Genomic DNA, 11,565 nt, shown 5'->3' on the forward strand with positions numbered 1-11,565 from the left:
CATGGAATCACATCCAAAAACATGGTATCACCATGGAATCACATGCAAAACATGGTATTGCCATAGTACAACTCAAAAAATATGGTATTGACATTGTGCAATTTAAAATATGTAATTGTAATGATAGATTTTAGAACATGGTATTGACATGGTGCCACACCCAAAAACATGCTATTGCTATTGTACAAGTTACATTTAGTCATTTAGCAAGGTTTTTTTTTTATTATATAATAAATAAAAAAGAAAGCAGAATAGAAAAAGAATAGAGCAAGCTAGTTTTAGAGGCTTTTTTGCTTTTGTTAATTGTATAATACCCTAAATAAAAAAGAAAACAGATAGAATACAAAACGATTAGAGAAGCTAGCTCTTTTAAAGAAAGCAGTTAGTAAATGGAGTGCAAGTCTAAAAGGGGCAAGTTTTTTTTTTTAAGAATAGAATTAGAATAGAGAGTGTTAGAGGGTCAAAAAAAAACAAGTCATTGTCATAACAGACACAATTCGGTCATTACCAGAGTAAAAAGATGGTTTATTTTTTGGTACTTTTCTGTTAGTGAGAGGGGGGAAAAAACAACTTTAAAAACAGCAACTTGAATAATCATCAACTATTTTCATTTAGGGCTGTTTGCAGAACTCAACAGACACGAGACCGAATATTATACGTTTAGTATAAAGGACAATCACCATTTCAAAAGACTGGATCTCATCCGAACAAGGGAAAGCTCATTTTAACAGAGCTCTCACAAAGAAAGGACATTTAAACTCTGTTAATAGTAGCAACTGAGTCCTCAAACAAGCCTTTGTTCCTTGAATAAATGCACAGAGAACAGCCCTCATCTGGAGGAAAAGGTCATCTGATGAAAATATTCTGCTGGAATTCCCGGCTCCATCCCACATGCTGGATAAACCGCTCTTCGTTCTGTTCGACTGTAAAACAGTGTGTGTTTGGAGGGCGGTGAGCAAAGCTGGAATAAGCAGCATTGAAATATTTGTGGTCTGACAGAGATGCAGAACCACCCAAATGCCCCACAGCGTCCCAGCAGATGCCTACATCAACCCTACATAAACAGTAGTCTCATCAGTAAACACTGCACAGATCACCACGCAGGATGGGAATCACGAGGATCTGAACAACTGTGGATCTGATTCCACAAATCAGGAACATACGCTGCAACGTTTTTAAAGTGAGAACCTCATTCACCTGCAGGTGTGAATCCCCTAAATTATCATTCCAGACAGACTCATGTCGAAATTCGCCAATAGCAAATAAGGTACAAGAAGCTGTGCAAGATTATGAAAATAGTCATGGTTTAAGCCTGTAGTTAGGGTTGACATTAAAGGGCTTTAGAGTGAAAACAATCAATCATGATTCATTCTAACGCAACAGTTGACTTTAGAGACCTGCAGTCAATCCAGTTCCAGTGGCCAGACGAGCAGCTCATTTGGTTATTAAAGGCATTAAAGGTTAATTACTGTAACCTGTCAGACATGCATTCGTTTTCAGCTGATGGGACACTCTGCTCTGAAGAGCACTTTGATATTTACGTTTGCAGGTCAGAAAATACATGAGAATCGAAATGCAACATATAGAGAGCAAAACTAGGGCTGCACGATTTGGGGGGAAAATACAATTGCAAATTTTCTCACAAAAATTGCAATTATGATTTCAAGTGTAAAAGGAAAAAAAATAAGCTTCAGGTTTGCTGTGCTTGTTTTTAGGGCAGCCCAATACGACCAAAAAGTGATAACATATCAATATGACTAGAGCATAATAATAATAATATTGATTAAAAATAAAAATATTACCGTTATATTGTTTAACTGTAAAAATTAAAAATAAGTATTTAAGAAAAAAAATGTGATAATTTTATTTTACAGTACAACTGTAAAAAAAATACTAATATTTATGTCTGACTTGATCATTTTCAAACATTAAACCATCAAGCTTTTTACTTTGGCTGCTCACGTGTAAATGAACACAGTGTTGCTCTGAAACATGCTATCGAATTAAATTAAATTAAATTAATTTAATAAAATCACAACCTATACAATAAGATATCGGCCTATTGCACTAAGCCCTATTTACTTAATTGTTCAGCCCTTAGCAAAACTAATGCACAGTATTGTATTAGAGGATAATTCCAAGGTATTTTAATACAAACTCAAGTTTGCACACGCCAACTCATCCTTTATTACTATTTTTCACATTTTGGAACAATGTAAACAAGTCATCAAAACTATGAAATAAACACGAGTATATGAATTATGTGACTGCATGGTTGCTTTTGTACTGCATGGTTGCTTTTGTACTGTATGGTTGCTCTTAAGATCAAAAGGTCAAGGATCATGTGACAAATTTAGTTAAGTGCGACCAAGTTTTGACCATGGTAATGTTATATTACACAAAAGCATGGAAAAGTACAGTATCATTATGCTAGCATATTTTTGGACAATAATACTTGCATGCAATACTCCAAGGTAAATATACTTCTAACATTGCTGATGTTTAACTATGATATTACCATAATAAATGCACATAAAAGCATGCTATTACCATGGTGCATGTCCAAAAAAAACATGCCAGTACCATGCTCCTTTTTTTACACCATTTATACACAGCTATGCAAGAAAAGTATCAGAGAGAATCTACCCATCTCTGACTGCATGTGTGCACGATATACTGTATATGCACTGCACAACTGTATGACTCACTCTTACCAGTGAAAGGAGAAGGCAGAGAGGAAGAGCGAGAGAGAGAGAGAGAGAGAGAGAGTGTGTGAGCGAGAAAAGGAAACTGATAGAAGTGGAGTCATTTATTGGCACTAAAGTGTGATGCCCATTTTCCACCGGCAGTTCCTCATCAGAAAACACCAGAATAACAACAATCGCTTTTTAACTGCCATTGCTTTCTTTTGCATCCTGTGAGCAAGAAATCCCATCGTGCATGTTCTCTCCTCATATATATTTTGATGAAAAGAGGCACCTACGTCTGCATGAAGTCATGATTTTCTCCGGTGCTCACAGTCAGCTGAATAAGCAAGTGGCTGTGTTAAATATATCGGTGCGTCTGCTCTGCTGTGTATAACACTTCATTACGATTTGAACAGCTGAAGCCATCTGTTAAAACTCATAATTCCCATTAGCCATCGGGACCATCAATATTAGCTGGAGTTTATAAACACAGAGTCATTATTTAATGTCTACAAGCATCATGTCTGGTAACATCAGCTTTCAGTTGACAGACGCAGCACTTTTTTATTTGATTTGGTTATAAATAGATTAAATGAACACTACTAACATTATTACTCTGTTCCAAAATTTAAGCTGACTATGTAGGCTGCATTTTAAGGCATAGTATATTCGTTCATGTTTTCATTTTCAAATTATAAAGCAGGATTAGCATGTATTCTTCACAGAGAAGGCTTGGTGAAAAATTAAATTCAAGATGGCGGACAAAGTGAGAGAAATGTCAGTTATGAACAGAACTGATTAAACTCCAACAATTATAGATTAAAAACTAGTTCAGTCTCATTACAAATGCAGTATTTCAAACAATACTTGTGTGCACCATGTATTTTTATGCTTATTTGAGAATAATAGTGTTAGCTTAGCAACATGCTAATACAACGCTCTATTGAAATCAATTGTGATGCAAATTTCTTGTGCATTTAGTCATAGCCGCGAGAACGTATTTTGAGGGGGTGCAACTTTTGTTAATAAAACTTTCATTTCTTCATTTAAATAAGTGAGCGTCTTTATTGTTGCTGGGTTTTCATAAAAAAAAATAATGAGCCACAAACTAAGCATTCGTTTTACATAGGGGAAAATACCTTATTCAGGCTATTTGGGTTACAATGCAAGGCTACAACCATCGTATTCAATTTGTTACTATAAGTTAGATGTTTAATTTATGCGAATTTGCCATTGTTCTATTTTATGGTTGATGTGTTTTGATTAATAAGATAATAAACCACAAACTACGATCGTTTTAGCCTAAGGGGAAACATTAAAAAAAATAATGAACCACAAACTAAGCATTCGTTTTACATAAGGGAAAATACCTTATTCAGGCTATTTGGGTTACAATGCAAGGCTACAACCATGGTATTCAATTTGTTACTATAAGTTAGATGTTTAATTTATGCGAATTTGCCATTGTTCTATTTTATGGTTGATGTGTTTTGATTAATAAGATAATAAACCACAAACTACGATCGTTTTAGCCTAAGGGGAAATCCATATTTATTTGTGATAAATGCTGGTAAAACATATCCTTATTCATTTTGTTAATAAAAGTTCAAAGTTTGATATAGGTGAATTTGTCATTGTACTATGTTATTGTATTGCCTTTTTCCCATTAATAATAATAAGCCATAGCATTTGTTTAAGTAAGTGGAAAATCCAATAACCTTTTATTTATTTGTGTTACAAAGCGGGTACATCGGTCTTATTTGTTCTGTTCATAAAAGTTTTATGTTTAATAAGTGACTTTTTCATTGTAGCATTGCTGATGTTGTGTGTGTTTTTATCATTAAGAGTAATATTGAATCAACCTTAAAGGTGCAATAGGTGATTGTCTTCAGAAACATTTTTTGTTATGCTGGTTGAAAGTCTCTTCACATCCCGATAGCAATCATTAAGTTAAGCGGTCTAAATGTATTTATCTGTATTTATATATTCTGTGGAAGGTGAAGGACCAAGAAATGTTCGTCCAATCAAAACGTTCGTTCCGAGCGTTATAATTAGCTTTCCTACCTGCCTGTCAACATGTTCATTGCTCCCTCCACACTGAGGAAATCTGTTGAAGTTTACTTCACTTCGGAACATGGGCTGGAATTGGGAACCGCTGATGTATCCTATTGTAGTAATGTTGTCTCTGGTGTGTGAGCGTAAATGCGTGCGGGGGCGTGGCTTTAGACGGCGATTGCAGGGAGGGTGGGACCTTGGCTTTCAGTGCTATCAGGCTAAAGTTAGCATTTTCCAAGATCTCCTACTGCACCTTTAAGCATTAATTTTGTTTCAAAAATAGGAAAGATCTAACGTTAAAGATCAAAATAAGCACTACACACTCTCGCTATTTCTCTGCTGTCTCTTTGCTATGTCTGTAGAAATGGTAATTCATTCTTAATTTGGGTACAGCACAGACGTTACAGGTAATAATATAATAAAAAAATTCAGGGCAACAAATGATTTTTTTTTTAAGTCAGTTTAATAAGTCGAAACAACAAAAAACTGCTAAATAATGCACTTATTAAAATTCTAGTTACAATGTATTTGATGAAAGTAAAGTTCAAAAGAAAAACATTTATTTGAAGTCAAAATATTTTGTAAAATTGTCAATGTATTTAAGGTCACTTTTGATCATTTTAATGCATCCTTGCTGAATAAATATATTAATTTATTTAAAATGAAAAAAAACTAAATAAAAAAAAGCCGAAACGACTTTCACAGTCAATTTGATTAAACTTAACTCATGTTTAACCATTGATTCTTGTCATTGTAGGCTAAGGCTACTTTTTTCAAAGAATTTGTATGAATATACAAATTAATAAAAATACATTTTATTTATTTTTTGTTACAAATCGTTCATTCATTTATTTTTAACAGCGCACCCCCAGCACCCCCATTTTTTCGTGGGCTACACTCCAGGGGGTACTTCCCTACTTCCCGTGGTAATGCATTTAGCGTTCGTGAGCACCACCAAGACGTAGTTTTACATTACAGTAGTGGCTCTGGGCATGTGACCAAAAGCACAAATCTTATTGGCTAGCCAGTTTTATTTGCAGTGCAATGTAAAAAACATTACAAAACCTTTCTGTAAAAAAAAAAAAAAAAAAAAAATCTGACAGTGATGTCATGCAAATGTTCATGTTGGTCTGAACCGAAACCAAACCAAATGTTCATGCCGAATATTCATCTTGATGTAAACAGGCATTTACTCATGGAACAACAGAACTTCTTCAGCTAATAATACACATAAACGAGACTAATTATTCTGTAAGTGAAAATTACATCCTGAAAATGGTATTAAGGGCCGGTGTTCACACCAAGTACGATAACAAAAACTGTAAGCTTTAATAATCTTTCTAATTCAGCGAGAATAGTGCAGTTCACACCACAACTAAAACGATAACGACACAGTGGAATAATATAATTGAGATCACTTTCAGAACAATTTCTTTCTACCTGATGAACAATGAAAACATTAACAGCCAATCAGAATCCACTCGACTTTCAAGAGCTTCAGCATTTAAAGCGACAGACAACAAAACCGCAGTGCACTTACAACAAACATAACCTTATCGAGCTTTGATGTGGATGCTAATTTAGGCTACGTTCACACTGCGAGCCTTAGTGCTCAATTCCGATTTTTTTCACATTGTTCACATTGTTGTTTTAAATGTGGCCAATATCAGATTTCCAGTGTGAACGGATCATGGTTCTGTACTGACACGCATGCGCAAAAGAACGATACAAATAGGGTTTCCAGGATTTCACAAAAAAATCTGCCCAATTGCCTCTCAAAACTAGTCCAAAATTAGCCCAACCATGTTCAGGTGGGGTAAATATTGCGTTTCACGTCAACCCACAAAGTTGAAAAACAACCATCGGCAACAGTAGAAAAAGTTGAATTCAGAATTCCGCGGGGAAACTGTGGATTTGGCAACACTTTCACAGCGCGCTGTCATACGGAAGTAAACATGGAGGACATTAAGTAAGCAATTATGCGTTTATTTATAGTGTGATATGCTGCAGAAGCCAGCGAAATTATGCACAGACGATATGAAAAATAATGACAAGGACGTGACAAAAGACAGCAGAGTTCTGAAACTTTTATGATACGAGCTAATGTTTTGCTTGTATATGGAGTTGTCACTATAATACTTATGATTTCTGGCACATCACTGTACTTCCACTGACTACCTTTCGCAACTGTCTTGATAATTTTAGGTATGTAAAATCTTTGAAGTGTCTCCCGTCAGTGCGGAATTATGACGATTGTCGATCTAGAGCAACGTAAAAGTCACATGAATTCCGACATGACTGTTCACACTGCAGTCGCATTTCAAAACATCTGACCTGTATTGGATTTAGCACCACATATGGAAGTGGCACAAATCGAAATTGAAAAGATCAGATTCCATGTGGTTTGTGCTGTTCACACCGTCATGACAAAAACAGATCTCAGTCTCAAGTCAGCAAAATTTTTGAGAATTTGGGCCACATTTGCCTGCAGTGTGAACGTAGCCATAGTAATCGTTCTTGCTGTGAATGGGCCTTTACATTAAACTGCCCCGAAAACTGGCTTCACACCACAAGAGAAGCTTATAACCATCTTCAGAAGGGCCAAAATGTCGAGATATTCCTCACTGCAGAACACAAGATACAGGGGGCGTGGTTGGATCCAGATCCAACTCCTCCCACCTTACATATAGCTAAACCTACCCGTCTCTACCCGATGATCCCTAAACCTACCCATCTCCACCCCTAAACCTACCAATCTCCATCCCTAAACCTACCCATCTCCACCCCTAAACCTACCCATCTCCACCCCCTAGATGTGGATCCAACCACGCCCCCGGATCTTGTGTTCTGCAGTGAGGGGCTACTGAAAATGTCCTCATGACCACTGCAATCGAACCAGTTTTGGATTATGACCGTTTCGGCACATGATGGAACACCAATCTGAGACGGTTAGCTCACTAAAGCACATGTTTTTTTGGGTAACCAGTGCACTTACAGCGTGTCCATCCTCGTGCTCCACCTTATAGCGTCTGGGCAGCGTCTCCACCTCTCTGATGTCATCTATCGTGATGTCATTGGGAAACACAGCAAAGAGTGAGGTCACATACATGATGATGGACTTCTTATCCGGCAACTGCACCGCCACATCTGAGAAACACAGAGAGAGAGAAAGAATGAATATGAATATGGGTGTGTGTGTGTGTGTTTATGGAGTTGCTCTATGAGGCCCCTCTGATTAGTTATGGCTCATGTGAACTTGTGTTCAGGAAAAGACATGTAATCCAATCAAGTCCAGATGATTAGTCTCAGGATCTGGGCTCTGGAATGTGCTGAACACCGGTTTGTTGACTGGCATTGTTTTATTGGTTTGATTCCCTGCTTCAGGCGTAAACAACAAACTGACAAGATCTCCAAACAAGGCCAACATCACGTCAGCTGAAGATAATGGTCAAGAACGCTAACGAAAAGTCCATTAGGGCTGTACAAATAATAAAAATTAAAATAATCAAATTCGCATTGAACTGCACCGCCACATCTGAGAAACACAGAGAGAGAGAAAGAATGAATATGAATATGGGTGTGTGTGTGTGTGTTTATGGAGTTGCTCTATGAGGCCCCTCTGATTAGTTATGGCTCATGTGAACTTGTGTTCAGGAAAAGACATGTAATCCAATCAAGTCCAGATGATTAGTCTCAGGATCTGGGCTCTGGAATGTGCTGAACACCGGTTTGTTGACTGGCATTGTTTTATTGGTTTGATTCCCTGCTTCAGGCGTAAACAACAAACTGACAAGATCTCCAAACAAGGCCAACATCACGTCAGCTGAAGATAATGGTCAAGAACGCTAACGAAAAGTCCATTAGGGCTGTACAAATAATAAAAATTAAAATAATCAAATTTGCATTGTGATTATCAAATTGCAAAGGCTGCAGTTTAATAAAATAAGTACATGTGCTGAATGTTTTATAGTGAAGCGCGGCTCTGTGTTCATTTACATATGAGCAGCTCATTATCTGCCATTATAACATGCGTTTGGAAATGCAACATGTGCAACCATCTTCTCAAACTTTTAATGAGAAACGCTCATCAAAGAAAAGGCAAGCTTTAAGGGCTCTCAATTGTATTAGTCACCAATGGCTTAATGTTTGAAAGTTAAGACAGAAATATTAGTACTGTAATTTTACAGCTGTAATGTGATGCATTATATTGTTGTTCCCAAATGCTTGATTTTTTAAATTATTTTACAGGGAAATATTACAATAGTCATTTTTTTTTTTTTTTTTTGAGTATTTTCATATTTTTTTAAATAATCATCATAATTATTATTACATTTTATTATTATATTTTCAAATTATTATTTTAATGGCCATATAGATAGCCACAAAAAATTGGCCAAATTGTGCAGCCCTACAAGCACACAAAACACATCGCATTTGCATTTTTAAAAAAAACACACACACAATTAGTTTTTTCCCCCAAATCGTGCAGTCCTATTGTCCACTGTAAATAGTGTAGCAATGTATGACGCACATCCAGGGGCCTAGATTACACGGGGGACGTGTCCCCCCCACTTTTAATATCACGTAAATTCTGGAAAATGTTTATCGCTTTCTGCTTCTATTCTGAATTAAAGCAGTTCTAGTGTCACGATGCTTCTTTACCTTCTGGATCCAGGAGTCTCTCAATGTTGAGTTGATCTTTGGCAAATGTGAAAGCATGGTCCAGCCTCTCCACTGGGGTTAGACGAACTGCTTCCTCCCAGCTGAACCCATGAGGTCTGAAACACAATTCACAACAAGAGTCTAACCGGCCGTTCACACATTCACCATCAATGAGAGCTGACATGAGCAACAGCGTTCAATGACGAGATTCAGTTCAGGTAGTCACTTTGATTACAGAATGCAGTTTTGACTGTTTCGAAACCGAACCGATGTGGACCGATAACCACATTTCTGCTGCGGTGTGGATGAAGCCCACAGATCTGGATGATATTCAAGCAGGTCCACATGAATCTACATCTGCATCTACTTCTGCATGTACTTCAGAAGTACATCTACTTCTGTCATTCATAGCTACACACCCTTGCGTGTTTGCTTATTAAATATTTGCAGATCTGATAACTCTTCGGGTGCCAATAAAGGAGTAGTACTAAGCTCGGTTTAACACACTTTGTTTAAACCTATTATGCAGGTTTCCCCACAAAACCAGAACAGAAAATGTGGAAAAAGTCCGGATTACATCTGGACCTACCGACTTGTTCTCAGTCCCTTCATCCACAAACATTTTACATTGCTTACATAAGTTCATAAAGAATTTAGTGATTAAGGTGCAAACATGCATAAAATCCTCTGAGAATTTGTCTGATAATAAATTACAAATCAGCTTTGTGTTTTTCTCTACCTTTTCATCCGATGTTACATTTAAGTTTAAAAATGTGTGTGCGTGCGTGTGTGTGTCTGTGTGCGTGAGTGTACGTGTGTGCGCGTGCGTGTGTCTGTGTGCGTGAGTGTGTATGTGTGTGTGCGTGTGTATGTGTGTGTGTGTGTGTGTGTGTGTGTCTGTGTGTGTGCGTGTGTGTGAGTGCGTGTGTGTGTGTGCGTGTCTGTGTGTGAGTGTGCGCGTGTGCGCGTGAGTGCGTGTGTGTGTCACCTGAAGTGGTGTAGGATGGCGTTGAAGGCCAGGCCGTCTGCCCAGCTGGTGGTGAAGTTGAGCACGTTGACGTTGTTATAGTTGCGGGTGCAGTTTCTCACCCAGCTCAGCAAAATCTTCTCGCTGTTGGTCTGCTGAAGACTGGACATCACATCCTTCATGACGTCCTTAACCTGCACACACACAGAGGATTGTTAGACTATATTATTAAGGACTAGAGACGCACCGAGTTCCATTCAAAACCACAGCAGAACCGTTGTGTGTCTCCGAGCAACACAGCAGTGTTTGTTACTGAATAAATTCACGTTTTTGAACGAATCGAGTTAGTCAATGATTCAGTAACCCATTCATAAAGACAGTCACTTGCCTCGTTTCTGAATGAATCAGCTGTTTAAACGAATCTGTTGAATGAAGGACTAAATGACTCACTCATTCAAACAGTCATTTGCTGCCACCTACTGGTTTTTGTTTCATATTTAAAACTATCATTGCATTTTCCCCAACATTTCGTATTTGTACATTTTAAAAAATATTTAAAACATTAATCTATAAAATTCTTTATGCATCCGAAATTTTGCAGTGTAAATGCTTTTATGGCACCTCAGCTTCATCAAACAGTCGGTGTAAATACATCTAATGCCACTTCAGATGCAGCTTCTGTGTTTGCTGCAGTGGAAAGATGGAGTTTGTTCAGACTAATTTCATTTGAATGGTAACAGCTCTAACTGAATTAATTAATTGAAACAATGTAAGAATTTGATGTGAAAGATGACACATTTAATAAGATCAATGAAAATAATGACCATTTAAGAATTTAGTGGGAAATGACATCTGTTTTGTTACATACAGCAACTCCTTTTCAGTTAATTGTTATTTCTACCTCTTTTCTAGTCACAGAGCACGTTTAAGAATTTAGTGGGAAATGACATCTGTTTTGTTACATACAGCAACTCCTTGTCAGTTAATTGTTATTTCTACCTCTTTTCTAGTCACAGAGCACTTTATTTTGAGAGTGAGAGAACATCTGTAACTTTGTCCAGATTGGGGGAATTGTAATGTTTATTTATTTTTTATTTTTTTTGCATTAAAAAAGTATTTTTGTTTGTATATGCTGTAATTATAGTTTTTAGAAAGAAAATCGGAATCGGCAAAAATCGGTATCGGCAAGTCACA

At 37.1% G+C, this 11,565-nt stretch overlaps 1 protein-coding gene across 1 annotated transcript in view; it reads right to left on the bottom strand.

Annotated features, from left to right (window-relative positions):
• Positions 1-7,562: 7,562 nt before the first annotated feature.
• Positions 7,563-11,565, bottom strand: part of LOC107749687 (utrophin-like) — a 14,920-nt gene continuing 10,917 nt past the window's right edge. The window contains exons 6-8 of the mRNA XM_016564836.1: positions 10,393-10,565; positions 9,405-9,520; positions 7,563-7,889 (exon numbers count right to left, since the gene is read on the bottom strand). Coding sequence (XP_016420322.1) covers positions 7,618-7,889; positions 9,405-9,520; positions 10,393-10,565 — 561 coding nt within the window. The 3' untranslated portion in view covers positions 7,563-7,617. The remainder of the gene's footprint in view (positions 7,890-9,404; positions 9,521-10,392; positions 10,566-11,565) is intronic.

The sequence above is a fragment of the Sinocyclocheilus rhinocerous genome, unplaced genomic scaffold (genome assembly GCF_001515625.1).
Source record: "Sinocyclocheilus rhinocerous isolate Xijiao unplaced genomic scaffold, SAMN03320098_v1.1 scaffold17815, whole genome shotgun sequence".
Classification (NCBI taxonomy): Eukaryota; Metazoa; Chordata; class Actinopteri; order Cypriniformes; family Cyprinidae; genus Sinocyclocheilus; species Sinocyclocheilus rhinocerous.